This window comes from Falco rusticolus, chromosome 3 (genome assembly GCF_015220075.1).
Source record: "Falco rusticolus isolate bFalRus1 chromosome 3, bFalRus1.pri, whole genome shotgun sequence".
NCBI lineage: Eukaryota > Metazoa > Chordata > Aves > Falconiformes > Falconidae > Falco > Falco rusticolus.
This window is the reverse complement of record NC_051189.1, coordinates 109090838-109112172: the sequence shown is the minus strand read 5'-3', so window position 1 is coordinate 109112172 and position 21335 is coordinate 109090838. Positions and strand designations below refer to the sequence as shown.

At 57.2% G+C, this 21335-nt stretch overlaps 2 protein-coding genes across 21 annotated transcripts in view; both read right to left on the bottom strand.

Annotated features, from left to right (window-relative positions):
* Positions 1 to 2358, bottom strand: part of EIF4G3 (eukaryotic translation initiation factor 4 gamma 3) — a 148318-nt gene extending 145960 nt beyond the window's left edge. For 10 of the 13 annotated variants that reach the window (XM_037379661.1, XM_037379670.1, XM_037379662.1 and 7 more), the window contains exon 1: positions 1751 to 2353. In XM_037379661.1, the coding sequence (XP_037235558.1) occupies positions 1751 to 1935 (185 nt within the window). In that variant the 5' untranslated portion in view covers positions 1936 to 2353. Of the gene's footprint in view, positions 1 to 1750 lie in introns of all 13 variants that reach the window. The other 3 variants (XR_005103104.1, XM_037379675.1, XM_037379674.1) reach the window with 3 other exon arrangements.
* A 5193-nt stretch (positions 2359 to 7551) lies between these two features.
* On the bottom strand, positions 7552 to 19914 carry ECE1 (endothelin converting enzyme 1). 8 transcript variants are annotated; one of them, XM_037379681.1, is made up of 18 exons: positions 19856 to 19914; positions 16756 to 16842; positions 15692 to 15833; positions 14923 to 15135; positions 13431 to 13555; positions 12919 to 13131; positions 12635 to 12826; positions 11952 to 12094; positions 11756 to 11870; positions 11416 to 11526; positions 11063 to 11161; positions 10867 to 10944; positions 10365 to 10468; positions 10059 to 10169; positions 9863 to 9930; positions 9593 to 9783; positions 9405 to 9500; positions 7552 to 9118 (listed from the first exon to the last, which is right to left on the bottom strand). In XM_037379681.1, exons 1-18 carry the CDS (start codon positions 19856 to 19858, stop codon positions 8942 to 8944), a joined length of 2268 nt encoding a protein of 755 aa, XP_037235578.1. In that variant the 5' UTR covers positions 19859 to 19914; the 3' UTR covers positions 7552 to 8941. The 8 variants fall into 8 exon arrangements, with proteins under 8 accessions (XP_037235578.1, XP_037235585.1, XP_037235582.1 ...); XM_037379688.1 differs by lacking the exon at positions 19856 to 19914 and adding an exon at positions 18987 to 19005; XM_037379685.1 differs by lacking the exon at positions 19856 to 19914 and adding an exon at positions 17910 to 18261.
* Between the last annotated feature and the right edge of the window lie 1421 nt (positions 19915 to 21335).

Below are 21335 nucleotides of genomic sequence, written 5' to 3'. Positions count from 1 at the left end.
GTGTCCCTCCACAGTGCTTTCAATGATGACTTGAAAATAAAAGTGCTTCGGAAAGCCCCGCACGCTCCTGATCCCAAAGCCAGCAAACCAGCCCTTCAACTGTCAAGGCACCCCAAATGTCACATTCCCCGTTAAAAAAAGACCCTTTTCCAGCCAAACCAGCACCTTGCTGGAAAGTTCAGCTGAGCACGGACTCCGCAGGTGCACAATGGCCAGCATTCCCACCGTAACACTTGGCACATCACTCAAAACTGAGCAAATTTCCCCTGAGCAGCAACAGTTTTACTTACCACCGCCCCGCTGGCTTTCTAATGACAGCACCTTCACACTCTTTTTCCTAAAGCACACGCTGGCATTACAGAATAGCACAAGCTAGCCAAAAACACCCAGCGGAGAGTATGTCCCTCCACAGCACTCCCCAAAGTCTTCAGAGGTTTTCCTATTGACCCAAACAAATCTGTAACGTCAACAGTCTCATGATTTAAGCAACGTTATTTGTTGTCATGGCAAGAATGATTCTTGCCAGAAGCTCAAGAAAACAATGGACTTAAACTGATTATAACAGAGCTCGGTTTTCCCACCTCAAAACCGAAAGTGAGAGCAAGAAAATGCTTCTACACAGGGAACACATTTCTTGAAGAGCACAGGCATCCTCACACAGCTCAAAACAGCCCTCAGCAAAAATCCACCCCGCACTTCCACGTTAAAACCTAAGTCGCTGCCACCGAGAAATAGCAACACACACTCCCTGCACAGCACGGCCACACCATTCCTGGATCACACAGCCTGGCCATATTGCACTTCAGTACGTTTTTCACTTCACGTTCCCCCTAAAAACTTCGAGGATGGGGAGGGGGGCGGTGAGAAGAGCCAGTTTGCCGAGGGGATGCTGTCGGACGCTGGAGACAAAACCCCATGAGGGCAGGCAGGCTGGCCACCCCACTATCCTGCTGATCCCTGCAGTATTTACCTCCTGACTCGGGGCCTAGTCGCAGCAGAGAACCGAAGACCTTTAAAAAACATTCGCAGCAACCGCCGGCCTCTCTTTGTGGCCGGGGCCGCTTCGGCGGTGGGATTTTCTGGAGCGGGAGCCTTCTCCTGCCCATCACGCGTGGCCTGGCAGAGAAACCTGTTCGGCGCGACATTCCACCCGAGATTTATTTCCACCAGCCAAGTAAGGGGGTGGGGGATATATAAATAAATAAATAAAATAAATAAATCACATGAAAATCGGCCCCAGCTGGGGAAAAAAAAAAAAAAAAAAAAAACACAAACAACAAACCAAACAACCCTGGGTTTCATTTCGCCTGGAAAAAACAACCAAACCAAAGGACTTACCTGGGCAGGACCGGGGGCAAAACTGAGGAGCGATTTATAATTCAAAGTTTACCCTTGGGGGTCACCGTGGCACGGGGGGGGGAAGGGGGCCCGGGGACCCTCTGCCTTCCCGGGGGAAGGGGGTGAACCCCCAAAGCAGCCCGCTGGGGGGAGGGGGCGAGGCACCCCCTCTCCCCACACCACCCCAGCAGGTGCAGCCCCACCGTGCACCGGGAGGGGGGGGACGGACCCACACAGACACCCCCACCCAGCCCCCAACCCACAAAAAGGCGCGGGCGCCCCAACCGCCACCCCCCGCGGGGCGCCCCCTCCCCACCCCCCCGGGCCAGCGGGGTCCCCGCGGCCCCTCGCCCCCCCGGGCCCCGCTCGCAGTGGGAAGGGGCTGTCGCCCCCCCCCCGGGGCAAAGGATACTGCTGGGGCGGCTGGGGCGGCAAGGCCCTGATGTTGGGGTGAGGCGCCGGCGCCGCCGCCGGGTGAGGGGGAGCCGGGGGGGGAGGCGGCCCCGCCGCCGCTGCCGCCGCCGCCCCGCTCCCGGGGCCGGTCCCCGCCGCCGCCGCCGCGCCGGGTTTCAAAGCCGCCTTCTGCGGTAAACTCATCGCCAAGCGGAGCCACCACCCCCCGGCGGGGAGCGGGGCCGGGGCCGGGGGGGAGCCGGGGAGCGGGCCGGGGGCCGGTGCGGCGGCCGGGGCAGCGCGGCGGGCCGGCACCGGCGCCGGTCTCCGTGACAACGCGCCTCCCGGAGGGCTCGGCGCGGGGAGGGGACGGGAGAGGGGCCGGCGGGGAGGGGAGGGGGGGGAGGCGGCTCAGGCCGCGCTGCTCATGAGCTGCCGGCAGCAGGGGGTCTCGGTCCCCCTCCCCGGGGGCAGCGGAGCCCTTCGCGGTGGCGGCTCTCGGGCGATGCCGGCGGATTTTCCTCACTGAAGTAGCGGAGCATCAAACATGGCGCTGCGGCCGCCTCCAGCAGTCCGGCAGGACGGACGCTCGGGCGCCTTCGGGCCGCTCCGGAGCCGCTCGGCCCACCGGCGCTCGGCAATCTTCGGCTCTTTCCGGAGCCGCTCGCCGGCGAGCGGCGCTCGGGAAACCTCGGCTTCTTCCGGAGACCTTCGCGAGCGCACGCGTCCTCCTCCCCGCGTTCCCCCTTCCCTCCACCGCTCAACCCGGCACCTCCCGTGACCCTCGCGCTCGGGAAACTTCGTCTCTTTCCGGAGACCGAGGGCGTGAGGGAGTTCGGGAAGCTTCGGATAGGCTCGGAGGAGGGATTCCCGCCCAGGCGGGAGGCGCTTGGGCCTTTTCGGAGACTCTCGGGAGCAGCGAGGCCGCGGCTTCGGGTGCCTTCGGCTTGGCCCGGAGAGACTTCGGCAACGCTCGGCTGTGAGAGAGGCCCTCGCCTGCGAAGCGGAGCCTGGCCGCCGCAGCGCCCACCCCACTGCGGGCCCGGGAGCAGGGGGGGCTTCCCCCCCAAAAAAGCCACCTCTCCCGCAGCCCCGCTGCCAGCCCTGCGGCCCCCAGCCACATCCCAGGCTCCTGGGGCGGCTAGCAGGGGCAGAGCCGCAGCCCCTCACGAGGGGGGCTGAGGGCTGGCGGCCCTGGGGGTGACAGGGCAGCTGTGAGGGAGGCCCAGAGCCCGTGAGGGAGCCCACCTCTGGCAATGGGGCCTGGCGTCGGGAGGGCCCTCAGGGCCTTGTAGGGGCAGGCATCCACCTCACACCCAACCCACGCCTTCACCGCACCGACGGTTGCCACGCCACTGCCATCTTCAGCGTTTTGCAGCTGGGCTGCTGCACCCTCCCCACGACCACCACCGCCGGGCTGGGCTCAGCAGGAGCAAAAGCGGTTTGTACCATCTTGGGCAGATAAAAAGGACCTCAGAGCAGATTTAAGCAGCCGCTGGATTGTCCTGACTTGTCCTGCTCCACCGCTGGCTCCCAAGGGCTCATTCCAGCCTGCTGGCACCTACCGATGTTCCTGCTGCGCCGCACGTCCCAGTGTACTCCCAGTGCCTTCACTGGGCTGGCCAGTGTTGCTGCCCCATGTCACCCAGCCTGGGGTACACAAGCTGCTTTAGGAAAGTTTTCCATAGTTTATTCCCATCCCATCTGCTGCATCTTCTGGGCAGGTGCAAGTTTAGGAGGAAGATAAAACTTCAATGCAATCACAAATGCTTAAAGAGTGAAAAGCTGCTTTTATTAAACCATTCTCTTGGTGGTATGTTCAGGCACTTGGTGAGTAACTAACTGGTGCTGCAACTGAAAGTTGACTGAAGACAGACAGGGGTCTTATGCATAAAGACAACCTACCCTATGAGTCACATCTCTCCATGTCTCCAGAACAAGCCCTATTTGTAAGCAGAAAACTAAATTTGGGGTTTAAAATACAAATCTGAAGGGGGAGAATCTGGACTCTGTGTTGTTCACTAGATCAAAACTCGGCACAGGACTCAGCAGCCAAAAAATAGTACAAGGGTCTTGAGTACACTTTCCCTTTTCAGTCAGACTCTGAATTATTAAACAAGTTGGTTTGCGCAGGTCAGGTTTAGCCCATGACACCTGACTGTGCAGAAGTACAAGGACTGCAGCATACCCAGAGGCTCACCATCCTCTGAGGTGTGACCTCAGAAGAAAAGCTCCTGCAAGCTGCCGTGCCACTTAAGCCACTGCACTGGCCCTCAGTAAAAGTAGCTCTGCGACTGGAATAGTTTCTTACTTACTAAGGTGCTATCTACAGGGTACAGCCACACCAAACAAGCGTCCTGGGTAGTGCCAGAAGTTATTAGTGGAGCGGGTGGCAGAGGGAAGATGACTAGCATGCTATTTAGTTTCCCTTTCTGTGCTTTTTGTTCTGCACTGAGGCAAGGGAAATGCCTGGGATGAGGTGAGCTCGCATCTACCTCAAACTCCTGGGTGAAACAGGGAATGATGAGATTTAAATTTTTTTAAATGGGAATAAACCAGTCCTCTCCAGCCTGTAAAGAAGTCCTGAATGGGAACTATTTCCATCTGCAGCCCCAAATAAATATTTAGAGGGGGGTTGGATATTTTTTTCTGAGCCAGTTTTCATCTGCAGCCTACCACCTGCCAGATCAACTGCTGATTCCCTACCAGGAAAACCGAAGACTGCAGAGAGAAATGAGAACGACCTCAAAGAAAGGCCAAGTACTCCCCCACTCCCCAAAAATGGGAGAACAAAGGAGGAACTTTTATCACAGCAGGGGGGTTGCCTAAGGACTGATAGATCTCCAGACATCCTGAGAGCTGCCGTGCTCACAGCACATCTCTCCTGTCTGCAGCCTGCTGGGAAGACGGATCCTCCTCCACAGCTTAAAGACTTTGGTGTCATAATTTCGAGGGTGCAAGTAAAGCTGCATGGTCTAGGGGGTGTCGGTGTCCAGCACCATTCCATCAGCCACCTCCCAAACGTGGCACTTCTCCCGGTACATCCCTTCACGTGGAAGGAAATCATACCAAAAGCAAATTAACATCTATGGCTCCCTCTGTTCCACAGAAATAGCTGCCTGTAAACACAGCTGTGAAAGAGCCTCCTAGCTCCAGTATCTTTAGATATATCACTTTTTGCCTGTTCAGAAAGGGGAAAAAACCCAACATTTTCACCATACTGTCTGCTGAAGCTCCCAAAGCATGCTAGCTGTGCAAAGGAACCAGGCTCCTGGCTCTGCCTTAAAGCTCCTCCAGTCTGTGTCTCCCCCCAGCCATCTTTTCACTTTTTTATTTTTTCTTAAGAGAAAAAAAGCAGACAAGTCTTTCTTCTATACTACCCCACGTAGGACGATTTGGCCAATGAAACCTGCAGATTTGGCGAGCCTGAGCAAGTGCCAGCTGAATTCATGCCCTTCCTACTGCCTCTCCATTTAATTTTTCCTCCTATTTTTCCTGCTAGCTTTATTAGCACCTGGGAACCAATGTGTCATCACGGGCAGCTTGAGTTTACAGCGCTGAGCTCTTGTTTCAGAGCATCACGAACCCTTTTTCCAGTCCCACCAGTCTCTCATGTACCTAGCACAGCAGAGATGCTCACAGTCATGTGGCGAAGAGTGCAGTAGGAGTGCCAGAGCCGTTGGTGAACTTGGGGAAATAAAGGATTGAGTTATCACTGAAAAATGGCTGTTTTCCTGCAGGGATCCTCATGAAGAGGAGTGTGTAAACCACAAAGCCACAGCCCTGAGAGCAAGTGAGGACACGCAGCCTCTTCGCTCCAACTGAAAACCACCACAGTGATCAGCACGAGCGGATCCCAAGCTGCAAGGTGGGACTTCGAAACCTGATCACCACCTCCCAGTTGTTGTCCTCCTTCCTTCAGGGAGGTCCAGCTTGTTTGAGAAAGCTTTTGGCCCTAAAAATCTGATGGTCCCAGTAGGTGAGCCCAGCACTGTTGCAGCGTGGTGGGCACTAGATCCTGCTGGGAGGGAGCAGTTCAGATGGTTGGGCTCAGCCTCTTGCAACCTCAAAGTTGTCTCAACCCCACCGAACCTAGGAACAACTGCCATTTCCAGCTCATTTTGGAGTCTCCAGGTATCTGCTTTCACCATGCATGGCAGCGCCTCCCTCTTTGGGCTTCTCCTGCTTTTCCCCCCACTGATCCCTTTCCAACACCCTTCAGGCAAATAAAAAAAGGAAAAAAAAAAAAAGAAAAAAACCCACAACAGCCCTGCCTTAGAGCTTTCCCCATTCTTCCTCCTGCCCAGGCACAGCCCTCGGCAAACGTCTTGGCCCTCTGGGGACGGCTGAGCGCAAAATAAAGCGAATACCACCCAGGATCAGGCAAGCCCAATGCCAGGCACTGGCACACGAGCAGGATGATTCACCTCCTGCCTGCTCTGCCTACACCCAGCAGCCTCCTGGAGAGGCAAACAGCCACCGCCAGCTCCACGCTCAGCACAGAGAGCCTTGACCACAGTGCCCCCCTTGCCATGGTGATGCTCACCCTGGAGATTGTTCCTGCGCTGGGGCTGTCCCCTCCATGGTGGCAAAGACACCACCTGCCTGGTCCCTCACTACGAGGAAGCCCCGGAGAGCCAAAGTATTTCCCTTTCAGATGGTTAAATCGCCTCTAACAGCATCCCACCTCTCCATGTGGCGGGCTGCGCTCCCCTCCCTGCTTCTTGCAGCTGGGAAAACACCCTTTCACTCCAGCCTTGCTCTCCCCACTTAACTCCTCTTTGCCTTATACCCACACGACTCCTCTTTTCCTAGGAAGGCTGGCATTTCACCGCATTTTAAAAGCTGTGGGGCCAGATCCAGGCCAAAATATCACACCAGTAGTGTTGGAGCCTCCTGCCAGCCCAGGAGCTGGGAGCGCAGGCAGCGATGTTCTCAGCTCCACTGCCCTCTATGGGTTTGTGCCACTGTTTCCAGCCAGATCCCAGGGAAAACAACGGCCACAGCTGGTCTCCCAGCTCTGCAGGAAACAGAGGGCCCACAGCAAGTCCTGCAAGCAGAAAGCAAGAGCTCCTACTATATTTCAACTCAATCGGGGAGAGAAAACACAGTAAAAGCAGCAAGAGGGAAGTTTTACTGTCTTATTTGTGCAACACAGCTCACTGCTGTCTCAGTTGCTACCGATGGGGCAAAAACAGAGGGCTGGAGCCCAAATCCAGCCTCTGATAATGAGCCAGAGCTAAATAGCAAACTTTGCTTGCACTTTCCTTGTTTTATAGGCAACAGCCCTCCCAGGTGCTGGGGTGAGGCTCAGCAGGAGCCTGCAGTCCAGGTCCTGCCTTGCATTTTTTGGGCAAGCCTAACAAAGCCATGGAGCATCCACTCAGGAGCAAACGTTGGCCTGCATTACTGAGCTGGCAGCATCCAGCCTGCATCACAGAGCTATAAATAAGGCCGTTTGGAGAGCAACCTGTGCAAGGCCCATGCCGCTGGATCCAAGCACAGCCCGGCCAGCCAAAAACTCACCCGGGAGGAAGGAAAAGCATCCGGGAAAGACCTCCCTGCTGGGGAGATGCGTGGGGCCGTGCCATAGAGGTGGAAAGTAAGCAACCACCCGCAGCGAGTGTGATGTTTTTGGGCACAAAAGCCTGGGTTTAGCCTCCAAGAGAGACAGCAGACGCCAAGCGCAGGCTGGGAAAAGCTGCCTCAGCTCCGTTTTCTAAGTACAGGATCGTCTCATCCATGTGGATGGGAGAAAAATGCAGATAAAGGGACACGAGACTCTCCTGCTATCAGAAAAAAGAACAAGTTGTGAGCAGATCCAGACCCAGTAAAAAGTATTTATTTCAATTACGATAAGCCCCACATGTAGGTTGAAAAAATAGTTACAAAAGAATTCCCCCCTATCCCTCCTTTTACATATAAATATTAAAATCCCTCTACATCTTTACTTTCCGTCTAGAACAAGAAGGTACTCCACAAGACAACACGCAGCACCTGAGCTACTGTCAGTGGTTTCCTCTCAAAACCGCAGAAGTATTAAAAAAACCCTTAAGAAAACCCCTCACCCCATCCTGGCCAGATCTCACAGCAGTGCCAAACCAGCCATGGAGGGACGGAGGTTTGGAGCTGCATGGTCACTTCAGGGCTTGCAGTTTCCTGGGCATAGAAGCCAGGCACGGCAGCGAGCTAAGCAGCAGCAGGAACTGCCTGCACTTGTCTGGGGAAGCTTTTGGGCCAGGAAATCATAACTGACCTCACTTCAGAGGGGACAGGACGGAGAACCAGGCGCTTCATCTACACCGTCACCACCTTGGTTACAACTTTGGCACATCAACTTTTCCCTTTGCACTCCGAAATTAAAGCTAATCCCAGGAGCTGCAGCATCCCAGCACAGTCTTTCTGTGACCCACAGCATCCTTCAGCCCTGATCCCAGGCCTGCTGTCCCCGATTTTCCCCATCAGCATCCTCCAAGGACAGTCCCTCCCAGCGAAACCCATGATCCAGAGCCAGCTAGTTGCATTTGTGGCCTGGGCAACCCCATCCAGCTTCCCCAGCTAAGGGACAAGAGACTGTCACCATGGGATGCTGCACCTACAGCTGCACTGAGTAAAAAAAATTAATAAATATACTTATCTTTTACTAAAAAAAGGCTTTTACATGCATTTTCCCTGAATTTTTCCAGTGTATTCCACAACGCATGAAAAAAAAAATATATATTTCCCCAAAAAAAATATATCTTAAAACATTTTCCATCCTCATGTGCGCATCTTTGGAGAGAGGAAGGTATGTCGGGTGTATTTAGACACGCAGCCAAACCTGGTGGTGTCACGGCGTTCCCTTTATCACCTCCAAAAAAAAAAAAAAAAAAAAAAAGGCATTCTGCCGGGGCAGTGGGTCAGGCTGGAGCACTGCGTGTGTAAATACAGGATAGCGCCCACGGACACACATGCCTTGACACGTGGCCTGGTCACGGTGGGAAAGAAAAGACCCCCAAATCAAAAGTCATTTCACAAATGAGCGAGGGGATGAGTTTTCACAGTGGATCAAACCTCGGACGATACCGATGATGCGGGGCGCCGCTCCGGCTCAGAGCTGGGCAGTTCGCGGCACGGAGAAGTGGTTTGAGCCTCCCAAAAGGACCAGGGGAAATCAGCTGTCAGCAGAGGACGAAGCAACTGGCAGCTGGTTCCCTCATGTGCTCACCCATCACCAGACTTCGCATTTCTTGGGGGGATTCATGGGAGAGCCGAGGGGGCAGCCAAAATGCTCTGCAAACTCCCGAGAGTTGGAGACGGTGCCGATGACACGGAAACGTGAGGGGCTGTGGGGGTCAGTGATGAGCCCCTCATGTGAGCTCTCCGGTGTGCGCACCGAACACCACACCTGCAAACAGAGGAGGGCAAGAGGCACGAGTGCCATCGTCTGCAACCACAGGGCTCTGCTCAGTGCCAAACTGGACCTCCCCGCTTGGTGACCGCCACTGACACAGATCGAGCTCCAGCTTTGTCTCACTTTTTAAACAGCACCACCCCAACCTGGTTCTCCATCCACTACACATCATCTCTGGAGACCTGTTTGGCCATCACACCTTCTCAGCGTCAGCTGGGGATGCCTCCACCCCACAGACACCTGTGCATCCACCCTCTCTGCCCACCACCAAGTGACCTACCTGTGCAAAGCCAACAAAGAAGAGCTGGTGGTTGGTGAGGCCAAGGGTTGGGAGGGTTTCCTCATCCCCGTTCTTTTTCAGCCAGTTTTGATATGCCTGGAGGCCAGGGAGCACAGCAGGCTCAGCGGACAACACCAATCCCACCACACCATGCCCCTCCATGCATCTCCCCAGCCTCATGGCCCTACCCGGTAGGCGGCCTTAAGGCCCCCGTTGTCAGCGATGTTCTCCCCGAGGGTGTGTTTGCCGTTGACAGCCTCGCCATTGACGGTGTAGTTGCTGTACTGCTCCACCATGCACGCTGTCTGATGCTTGAAGGCCTCCACCGAGGAGTTCTTCCACCAGGGACGCAGGTTGCCATCCTTGTCATATTCCCGGCCTGCCGAAAAGCCCAGTAGATCCCTCATCACCCCGCTGGCCACCCCTCTAGCAGCCCAAACGCCTGGCCCTGGCCATACCTTGGTCATCAAAGGCATGCGTCAACTCATGGCCCACCACCACGCCGATCCCACCAAAATTCAGTGACCTGCAGGTGGGCAATGCTAAGATTTAGAAAACAGCTGCTATTCCCCTCAGCCACAAAATTCAGCCTCAAATTTGGGGACAGGAGGAAGTTTGGGAATTCTGCCCTCCCTGTTCTCCCTAGGCTCTTACTTTGGAGATGCACGGGTGTAAAAAGGGGCCTGGAGGATGCCAGCGGGAAAGACTATCTCATTCTTCGTGGGAGAGTAGTACGCATTGACAGTCGGAGGCGTCATGCTCCACCTGCAGGGACACGGACACGGCCAGTGTGGCAGCACAAACCCATCACCCATGTTTGCTCCGACACCATCCACTTATGGTGCAAAGCTGTCGGCCCAAATCTACCCCCCCAGAACATGTGGACACCAAATCCCAGTGCTCCAGATACTGGGATAATTCCCTGCTGAGCACAATGGGGAAGCGGAGCAGAGGACTTACTGATCCCTGTTTGGTGGTTTCCGGAGCTGATCGGCAGTGACCCTGGCTGAGAAGTTGTAAAACTGCATGACGTTCTCAAAGTAGAGGTCAGACACAGCCTCATACTGCAAAAAGAGCGAGGTGTGAGTGGTGCGTGGCGATGGCCCAAGCCCCACTCCTCCCTCCACGGCCACGTTTGGGCCTCTGCAGCCGGCTGAGTTACGGCCACTCTTGTTTCTCCTCCTTTCCAACATCTGCAGAGTCCCGGGAGGGCAATGAATCACCATTATGGAAACCGGCTCCTCCTCTTCCCGGGCAGGGATCCCAAGAGCCCCAGCCACCCCAGGACCTGTCTGCAGCTCTCTGGGAAGTCCCCAGAGAAGGGCCAAGGACATCAGCGAGACCCCTCTGGAGGAAACCTGGGGTTCAAGGCTGCCCTGAGGCCACGGTGATGGGCACATGTCCTGCACATGCTAACAGAGGGGGAAGCAGGAAACCCACGGGACTTCTCTGACCAACTCACATCATTAAACACTTTATCCAGCTCCTTGGGGTCCATGATGAACTTGGGGTAGCCGATCATGTTGTAGATGGCATCTGCCTGGGGGGTGACAAGGACCCAAGTGGTTTTGGTGCCAGAGATGGCAGGACAGGCTCGTCCAGCTCCACCATCCTCCACCATCACCCTCTTCTCCCCAGCACTCCTGCCAGTGCCTCACCTTCTCTTTGGCTGATTTCCTTGTCTCTTCGTCCATCCACTGCAGGGTCTCCAGACTTTCCTCAAAGGCCGTTTTGATCTCTGCGATCATCTCCTCTGCCTAGACAAGACAAGATGGCACAGCGCCAGTCCAGAGCCAGCTTCCCACCCAGAGAGGTCAAGGATCTTTTGCACCAGCGGGGAGGAAGAGGCTAGGAGGCAGAGACGGCACGTGGACCAGTGAAAAACCCAGCAAACGGAGATGCACGGTGAACAAACTAAGGTAGACAGAAACATCAGCTGCCCCCGGCGGCTCCATCACCACGCTTGCTTTCCTGCCACCAGCACTTGCACACTGCTCGCTTGGGGACATACCACTTGCTTGCTGTCCTCAGCAAAGGTGGCCTTGACAAACATGGCCCCCAGGGCAAAGCCCAGGTTGTTGTCCGTGTCGCTGATGCAAAACTTCCAGCGTGGGAGGCAGGTCTGCATGGGACAAGAAGCAGTCGTCAGCGGTGGTGCGGCTGAAGCCCCCCACCTTCCCATTCCCCTGGCCTGCTAGGAGATGAGGTCCACATCCACCTCCCTGCGCCAGAGCTACCACCCCAAAACCTGCCCCACATCTCGGTTTTGGATGCAACACGATGGTGACTTGGCTTAAAAAGCTGTCACCATTTTAACGGCGATTTGGGGGCGTTGGGGGCTTCACCCTCACCTTCTTCGTCCCATACATCACTTCCATGAATTTTTCCTCAGCATCCTGGAAGCGTTGGTCAAGGAAAGGGCTCGTTTTCCGCACCAGGTTCCAGATCATGTAGTTGTTGAGGAGACTGTGGCAAGAGGCAGTGAGCGGGCAGGAGAATATGCTTGCCCACCCTGGGCAACCCTCCATGCGGGCTGGGGTCTCTCACCATTTGTCTGTGGCCAGGATGAGGTCAGAGACCTGCTCCAGGTACTCCTTGGCGTAGACCACAACGGGCTCCGACTCATTGAGCTCCACAGGGTAGAAGACTGTGCTGAGGAAGGGCATCCAGTCCACGGCCGGCGCCAGCTCCTGCAAAAGCCATGCCACTGCTACGGACCCGAAAACCATCGGATGGGGTGGCAGCTGCTTCCCGGGTTGGAAGACACCACATCAGCCCCCATCTGAGGGATTCAGCTGATTTTGCAGAGGCTGGTTCCCATAATAGCAGCATCCTTGAAAGGTCGGAGGGGAGTAAACAATTTCCTCCCGCAAAGGAAAAGAAAGTGGGGCGGGTGTCAAAAACATTGACACACAAGCCATCAGGGCCCCTTTGGGGACACAGGGAGGTGACTGGGCTGACGTCTGCAGCCAGACCACGGGCAGCAGTGTCAGGAGGGCGTTAGTGCCGCAGCAGGACAGCTGCCAGCCCCAGAGGTTGTCCGGAGGCTGGGAGGAACGGGTCAGGGTGGGATTTCCCCAAGGAGGACACGAGCCAAGCTGTTGCACAAGAGCTTCCCAGGCAGTGCTGGCTGGCGCTGGGCTTCCTCAGAAGAGCTTTGTCACCTCCACCCGTCCACCCCACTTCCCAAACTGTGGCGGAGCAGGGAGGCTCACCAATTCCATCCCTACCTTCAGGTCTCCAGCCGTCATTTTATGGTAGATGACCTCCTCGTCCCGGTGCTTCTCCTGCGGGATGGTGATGTTGGCCAACGCTGTCTCAAAGTCCAAGATCTGCTGCATCTGCTGCCGCGTTGACTCCTCATCGGTGCCTCCCAGGAACATCCCCAGCTGTACCATGTAGTTCAGGTACCCAGCGAGCACCTATGTGGTAGGACAAGGGGCAATCAGCATGGTGGGTGCCACCCACCTACGGCATGTCCTCAGCAAAGCCATTTTTCCCCCAACAACCTTACCTTCTCGTTCTCTGTCTTGTTGAGGTAGTAATCCCGTGACGGCAGACCTAACCCCGACTGATCCACCTGGATGACATTGCTGTTGGAGTTTTTGGAGTCAGCGCTGACGTAGACGGAGAAGAAGGGCGAGGTGCGGTAATGCGCTGTCACCTCCCGCAGCGTCGCGTTGAAGTTGTCACCAGCCCAGGGACCTGTGATGTTCCAGCCACCCAGCTGGGGACAGACAGCAACCAGCTTTTAAGTAAGGAGCAACCAACTACCTGGAATAGCTTAAATATCCCCCCCAATACCCATCCTGGGGGGAAACATCTTGAAATGGGGCTAAAAAGCCCAGGAGAGGCAAGACCTGCCTATAAATCCCTGCCTCTCTCTGCTCGCCTGCCCTGGGGGATGCTCTTCCCCAGGAAGCACTGGGAATGGGGTCTGGAAGGTGTTGGGACTGCCCATAGGTGAGCTCTTCCCCCTGCATTTTACAGAGGGAAGACAGCTTTTCCGCAAGGAAGGAGCCAAACCTTTTGGATGAGCTCCACGAGTGGGGTGGCACGCAGCTCCTCGATCTTGCTCTCATTCATGCAGGATTGGTAGTAACGCTGTGCCTTGCGCTCTGCCTCGCTCGACATGTTGGCTGTGGTGTTTTCTGCAGGAGGTACCCAGGGGGAGCTTGCAGAGGGTCCCCAGAGAAAGGCATCCAGCCCCCTGTGGGGGCTGCTTACGCACGCCACAGCCCCAACCCTTCCATTGAAGAAATATTTAGCCCCGTTTGGGGCAAAGTCAGGCTCCAAAAAGGCGCCGAGGATTGCCCTGCTGGTCCCCTCCGTGCCCCAGAGAGCATCCCACACCCCACAGCCCTTCCTGGCCTCTTGCCCCCATCTCCTCTCCCACCCGCAGCGACGGCTCTGGCTCTTTGGAGCAGAAAGATAAAGAAAGAAAAAACAAAAAGCATTTTTTCCAGCAGCTCTGATGTTCTCAGCATCATCCAGCCCCCTGCACTGCCCTTGCCCCTGTGCTGGTGCTCTCCAGCCCTACAGTATTTATTCATGCAAGAAAGAACAATAAACTCATTTTTCTCCTCCGCCTCCAAAAACCATCCTTTCGGTTTTTTTCCCCCTCTAAAAATTCTGATTCCCCAGAGATTGGTTTTGGTTTTCTTTTTTCCCTCATGACACAGCTTGCACCTTTGGCTTCTCAGCTGTGTAGTTTTATTAACTAAAGGTCCCTTGGCTCCAAGGAATTCAAGGAAATGCCGAGCACGACCACTTGGCTGGAGGCCCAGCCCCTTCTCCCAGTAAAACCAGTGCCAGATTTCTGCGGGAAGAGCTGGGATGAAGCCGTTCTGCACCACCCCCCTTTTCCCAAAAGACAACACTCTTCCCAAACCTTCTCTTTTCAGATAATCAGCCCCAGCACAGTGGAAAGCGCTGATAAGGAGCCAGTTGTTTGCTCAGAGCTTGAACAAACCGTCTCTGGTCCCTGCCGGTTGCTCGGATAAGCTGCCCCACTTCAGTGTTTGCACACCGAAGCTGAGCCCAGGATCCTCCCTCCTCTGGGGGATTTTTGGCCCTGAAAAATGGTCAGATGGGCAGCCAGGCCTCCAAAAAGGCTGCTCACAGAAGCTGGAAGCTATAGCAGGAGAAAAAAATCCATATCCTTAGAGTAATATTGGGGCGCTATAGCCTCTAGATGCTGTCTGGGGTACAAATCCTGAATTTCATTGCTCCTGGGAACGCCATCATAGGGTTTGCAGAACTGAGGCTGGGACCCTCCCCCTACTCAGTGCCAAAGAGCTGCAACACCACAGTCGAAAATCCCAGTGGCATCCAGGAGAGCAAACACGGCCAGGATCTGCTTCCCAACTTCCTTGCAGCACGTGTGTTACAGACTGGTTTGACACTGGGTTTACATCCAACCTTACATCCTTACATCCCTGCAGGCATGTTTTTGGCATCCCCCAGACCAAACAGGACTCCTCGGCACCGCAGGGTCCCACTGCTCCTGCGTACTCACCCAGCAGATGCTTCATGATGGCCTGGTTGTGCTCCCAGAGGTTGTTGAAGGTGCCCCAGCGCGAGTGGCCATCGGGGAGGGGGTTGGCCTTGATCCAGCCCCCGCAGGCATAGCTGAAAAAGTCCTCGCAGGGATTCACTGCCCGGTCCAGCGAGCTGAGAATGGAGCTGGTGACGGAGATGCAGGCTTCCGACAGGCACACGGCGGGCGGCCCTGGGGACAGGAATGACAGGTTCAGCTCCTCCACCACAGCACGATGAGCTACACCAGGGAGCACCTTGCCCTGTGACAAGGGATGTGGGCAAATATCCCATCTGGTGCCTGAGCACCCCACCCTGTTCCTTAACATCCCATTCCAGGGCAAGCGATATAAACCAGCGTCCCGTCCCATGCCCAAGCACCCCATCCATGTGCAAGGGACACAGGCATGCATTTCGTCCTATGCCCAAGCATCCCACCCTGGGGTGAAGGACGCAGGCAAGCATCCCTTCCTGTGCTCCAGCATCAAGCTCCAGGGTAAAGGATGCAGGTGAGCATCCCATCCTCACCTGAACATCTCGCCCTGGGGCAAGGGATTGCTTGCATCTCCTCTTGTGTCCAAGCATCCCACCCCACACCTGAACATCCTGCCTGGTACCCAGGAATCCTGCCCTGGGGTGAGGGATGTGGGTGAGCATCTCACCTTGCACCTAAGCTCCCTTTCCAGGGAAATCCCCAGCAATGCACCCCAGTCAAGGGGGCAGGATCCTACTGCAGTGCGAGGACTTACGAGCTCTGTACTGGAAGATAAGACCCAGAAGACACGCCACCAGCACGGCCGCCAGCACCCCCACCAGCACCACCAGCTGCTTCTCAGCGCGCGTTCGCTCAGCCCAGCACCCTGGGCTGCTCCTCGAGCCACGGAAGTTCACCTGTGGGAAAAGCAGCACTGTTTCCCCACCAGCAGAAAAACCCACAGATGCATTCCTCATTTTGCTTCCTAGAGCCCATGGCACGAATTTGGCCTGCAGCGAGGGATCCGGCATGGTCTGGGCTGGGAAAGGCAGCAGCTGCCTTCCAGAAACTGGCCAGGAAGGGCGGCACAATGGCAGGAAAAGGAGCGGAGTGAGTGTTTCGGCTGGTTCACCTGCTACCCCGTGCCACCCCAAACCCCTCCTCGAGCACTGCTGTAACCCCCTGGCTGTCCCTGTCCCCAGTGCCAGCACCGGGACAGGGTGGGGGCTGTGGCGGCAGCGGGAAATGCCTTAACAGGATACTCTCACTCAGCCGAAAAACATCCCCAGGAAACATACTGATGCAACGGCGAGCAGAGACAACCCCACTGGGGAAAGTAAAAATACAGCAGAACTCTGATTTTTGGGGCAGAAAACACCACCCTAGGCAGAGACCGATGGGGCTGGGAGTGGGGCCAGCACCAAGTGCATTGCTCTGGCCCCAAATCTTTCCCAGCGACGCAGCCATGAGGTTTTTTTTCTCACCATCTTCGGCCCTTTTTAAGCTGCTTTCCCACTGCTCGGAGAGGAATTAACCTAATCCCCTTTTGTGCAGGGACAAAGCTCCCACCGCTGTGATAATTGCTCACGCCAGCCACGCTGGGAAGGGGTTCAGCCAGCAGAAAAACTGGGCGGTGGGGTGTTGCAAACCTCCTGGCTCCAGGCGCCAGGAGACGAGCAAAGGGCAGTGGCGGCAGGAGCCAACACAGCTCTGCCCACACCGGACTTTGCCCCACGGAAAGGCTGGTCTCAGGCAGAAAACCCTTCTGCAACCCCCTTCGCTGCTTTGCCAGGACCTAAAATCCCCCTGTTTTCCCCTAAAACACACACGAATCCCTACCTGGAAGCCGTTGGGGTACCCATCGCCTTCGCCAATGGAGTCCAGAGGGTCTTCATCATCCAGCGTCGCCCGCTTGTAGGTCGACATCTGCACAGGGAGATCAGCAAACAGAGGTGCTCAGCGGCTCGGCGTCGAGGAAGAAGAGAAGGAAGGAGGGCGAGGAAGGAATATGCACCCTCTAAAGCCACCTCCTCCTCCTCCGGAGAGCTAAATCCCGAATGGCTCTGGGGTAGTAAAGTGCTGAACAAACGCCGGAGGAAGGTTATGGAAAGCAGCAAGGGCTGGAGCCAAAATCTGAGTAAAGCCCAAACCCGCCTCGCTTTCCCCCTGGGGCTGGGTTGTGCAACCTCCCCTCCAGCCTGGAATAAAGCCGGTTCCTCCTCCACCAGCTCCCAGCCACAGCGGGGTGAGGGACACTCCTGTGCCAGGGACCCCCTGTGCGCCAGGGACCAGAGAAGGGCTGGCAGCAGAGAAAATGGCTTTTCACCCCCAAACTACTGATTCGCTCCACTCCACGCCCCGTCTGCCGACCGTGCGCACCCCAAAACACCCTGTGATGTTCCTCTGAGCACCCAAAGGCAACAGCACCTTGAATTCAGGCTGCTGATGGACTCCCTCTCTGCTCCTTGTCCCCTGGGTGTTATCTTATGCTGGTGCCTGGCTCTTATCTCATCCCCCAGCACAAAAACAAGGGGAAACCTCACAGGTTGGCAGCCGGCCCTTATCATGCCGCCGCTGCTTCCTTCCCCCCTGGCATGGCCCTGCCACCCAGCCGGATCGTCTCCTGCTGGGGAAAACAACCCTCTGCCTGCTGCTGAGGGGGTGAGCACCCCAAAACCCATCCTGACCCCTGCCACTGATGGGCCGAGCGGCACTGGTCACATCCCTTCAGCCCCGAGGCAGCGCAGGGTGGGGGTCTGCATCCAGTCCATCCCGCCGCCATCGTCCCTGAAGGGACACCAAGTTGATCTGAACCTGGCACAGCCATGCCTCAGTTTCCCCTGGCAGGAAGGTACCTGCAACAAACATGCCAGTTCTCAGCCCTGTTTCCAGTAACAGCCTTCCCAAGCCTCTCCTTGCATAATTAATAACGAACTCCATCCTCTCCCCGGATCCCAAATCGCAGCCTGGGATTAATTAGCCACAGAACCCACCTGGGGAGGAAAACGGGTTAAAAGAAACAGGCAGTTTCCCTCCTCGTTGTGCAAAAATCTGCTTCCAGCCCCAAAATCTCCCCCAGGTGCCCCCCTCGAGCCTGCAAACCAGGAGGTGGAAAAGCTTTAGCTGCAGAATTTTATCACTACTGAAATCTGGTTTTACTTTCCATTTTTTCCCATCCCCTTTCAATTTTCACCCGTATTTTTGCATTTGGCACACGGCTGACATTTGCCACTCCAGCCAGGCACAAATCTCCGCTCGCACAGTCCACGGAGCCCCCACGGCTCCAAAGCACCAAATTCCTGGAGTCCCAGCTTTCAGCCAAGGCTTTCACTCTGCTTCCTGAGGAAATGAGATTTTTTTTTTTTTCAGCCATCTCCCACCCCGCCTGCCCCAGCCTGAAAACAGCAGGAAAAAAGGAAAAAAGAAAAAAGAAACAAAACCCACATGGTTTTTTGCTTTCGCTAGGGATGTGCTGGCTCAACCCTTGATCAAACATCAGAGAATCCAAGCTGAGCTTGAACCCCCCCCAAAAAAAACATCCCCCAGGGAAGCACCGAGATCAACCCCCAGCATCCTTAATTTGGGAGATCCTGGGTCCAGGAGGTATTTTTAGCACCGGTACCCCCCCCCTTCCCACACAGTGGGGGCATTAAGGCAAAGCAGCACCCAGCAGCACCCATGGGTGCTCCCCCCGCCCCGCGCCGCTTCCCACCTTGTGAAGCAGGAACATCCCTTTTTTGGGTGAAAACAGGGTGGTTTTTGTTTCTCTCCCTTCCCCCCACCGTTTGGTGAAATCACGATCAAAGCACATTTCCCAGCAACAACAGGGTGGGGGGCACCCACACTTTACACACACACACCCCACCCCACCCCAGGGATTTTTCACTGTTTATAACTTACAAAACTCCCAGCAGGGCCTCAAATCGCTCGATTTCCCCCCAAATCGCCTTTATAAGCAATACACCGCAGGCAGAGGGTACCCACACCGCACAGAGAAAGCGGCCCCCCCTCCCCCCCTCGGCCCCGCTTCCCCCCCCCCCCCCCCATCCCGGGGGCGCGCAGCCCCTCACCGCGGCATCGGGGCGCCCCACGCCGCCGCCTCCCGGCCGCCGCTCCCGCCCGGGCGCCATTTCACAGCGAGCACCGCCGCTCCGGCGGGCCACGGCCCTCCCCTCCCCCCCATCCCCATCCCCCCACCCCCCCAAACCCACCCCGGCACCCCTAAACCTCCAGCGGCACCGCCCCACACCCCACCCCCAGCACCCACGGGTGGCCCCCGCACCTCCACGGCCCCAAGGCAGCACCCAGGGGGCGTAGCCTTTGAATTAGGATGCCCAGGGGGTGATTAGAAAACCCGGGTGTTAATTGGGGGATCTAGTGTTAATTAGGGGTGCTGGGAAAGGGGGGGGGGGCACCCATTTTTGTAGCGAGCCGCAGCTACAGATAAAAAATCCGAAACTTAAAAGGGAGTAAAAGAGGGTTAAAGTTTTTTTTAAAAAAGGGGGGGGGGGCGGTTTGGGGTTGCTTGCAAACACCCGCCCCCCCCAAAGGAAAAAGCGGGTGCTGGGTGGGGGGGCACCCCTCTCCCTGTAGGGGGAAACCCGCTGCAAAGCCCCGCGGCTCTGGTCAAGGGCTGGGTGCTGGGGGGGGGACTGGGGGGTACCCGGGGGTGCTAAGGGGTGCAACGGGGGGCCCTTTGGGGGCGCGATGGGGGGGTCCCTTGGGGTGCGATGGGGGGATGCCACGGGGATACAATGGGGGGGTCCTAGGGGATGCAATAGGGGCGCATGAAGGTCCCACGGGGGATGCGCGGGGGGTCCCACGCGGAGTCCCACCGGGGCCTCACGGGGGTCCCACAGGAAACGCCTCGCCCCACGCCCCAGTTCGGCGAAGTAACCCACAAGCCGACCAGCCCCGGCTCCGGGGGGTCCCCACTCACCATGGCTGGCACCCCGCGCCCACCGGCCCGGCCCCCGCTGGGGCGCGCGCCCGCCTGAGCCCGGCGCGGCTGCTGCGGGGGGGGGGGGGGGGGGGGCTGTACCTGCCCGGGGAGCCAATGAGGCCGCGGGGGGGACGGCCTTCCGCGCCCGCCGCCTTTAACTCCTTCGGGGTGGGGGGCAGGAGCCATTCCGGGGGTCCCCATGTCCCCCCTGCCCCTGAGAGCAGCCCCCCCCGGCAATCACCGCAGCTCACTCGCCGTGCAAGCAGCCGTGCGAGCGTGCAAGCAGCCAGTGTTGCAGGCGCCCAATTCTGCAACCACGCCGTCGTGCAAGCGCACGGCCGTGCAAGTACGCAACCAGTGCAAGCACGCCCGTGTGCAAGCGAGCGGTTTTGCAAACAGTCGTGCAAGGGGGCGCACACGCAATGTTGCAAGTGCCCGCACAAGTGACTGTGCAAGCGTGTAAAAGCACGAGCCTGTGCAAGCTTGCAGTTGCACCATGTATACAAGCACATGACTGTGCAAGCGTGCACGCACCCAATCGTGCAAGCCTGCAATTGTGCAAGCTCACAAGCGTGCAAGTGTGCATCTGTGGGCCGCAATCTTGCCCCCCCCCCCATGTGTGTGTGTGTTTAACAGCCCCTTGAAGGGTTTTGGGGTTCGGCCCAGCCGGATTTGCACACGCAGCCAGGAGCTCCCCAGATTGCAACTCCCCACCGGACTAATGAGCTTTTAAATGAGCTTTTCATCACTGGCAAGCGCCCACAGTGCGTGGGGTGACAGAGGTGGGGGACAGGGTGCCACCCCCCGGCTCCCCACGCCACACCGGCGGGCTGAGCACTGACACCTTCATCGCACCCATGGGGCTGCCAAGGGCAGGGAAAGCGCTAGGGGGGTGCAAAGGGCCGGGGGCTGTGCTGGGGGGATTTGGGGGTGTGCAGGGGCTGTGCCCATCCCCCGGGCAGCGGGGCGGCCTTGGGGCACCCTTGGTGGCACCCCGAAGCTTTCGGGGAGCGGATTTTTGGGCAAAGACTGCCACCTTCTGGGAGAGCACCCGGGGCCCCCGCGGTGGGGAAACTGAGGCAGGGGAGCGTGTCACCCGCCCCCCCCACCCCCGCCACCGAGCCCTGTTTATTGTAGGACCTACAGTAAAGCCGCTTCAGGCAAGGCGTGAGCTGCGGCAGGACCCACCGTGGGGAAACTGAGGCAGAGGGGGGAAACCCCCCCTCCCCCCATCACACACACACCCCCAACCCACGCTCATGTGGCTGGCACGTCTTGGGTGAAAATAATGCAAAATCCGGCAAAACACACCTCTGCCCCCACCCCCCGCGTGGGGGGAGGGATGCTGAGCGCCCACAGCCATCCTTGAGTGCACCCCAGTCCTCCCAGTCCTCCCAGTAAAACCCAGCAGAGGGCACCAGTAAGCCCAGTTTGTCGCCTTTTCTCGCCCCCCCCCCCCCCCCCCCGCCCCGTGCTG

What these genes read in the sequence shown, in the direction of transcription:
- ECE1 (XM_037379681.1), bottom strand. An exon ending in ACAAGACAGAGAACGAGAAG is followed by an intron (nt 12,827 to 12,918) that starts GTAAGGTTGTTG and finishes CCTACCACATAG; the next exon opens with GTGCTCGCTGGGTACCTGAA. An exon ending in ATCCTGGCCACAGACAAATG is followed by an intron (nt 11,871 to 11,951) that starts GTGAGAGACCCC and finishes CTCTTGCCACAG; the next exon opens with TCTCCTCAACAACTACATGA.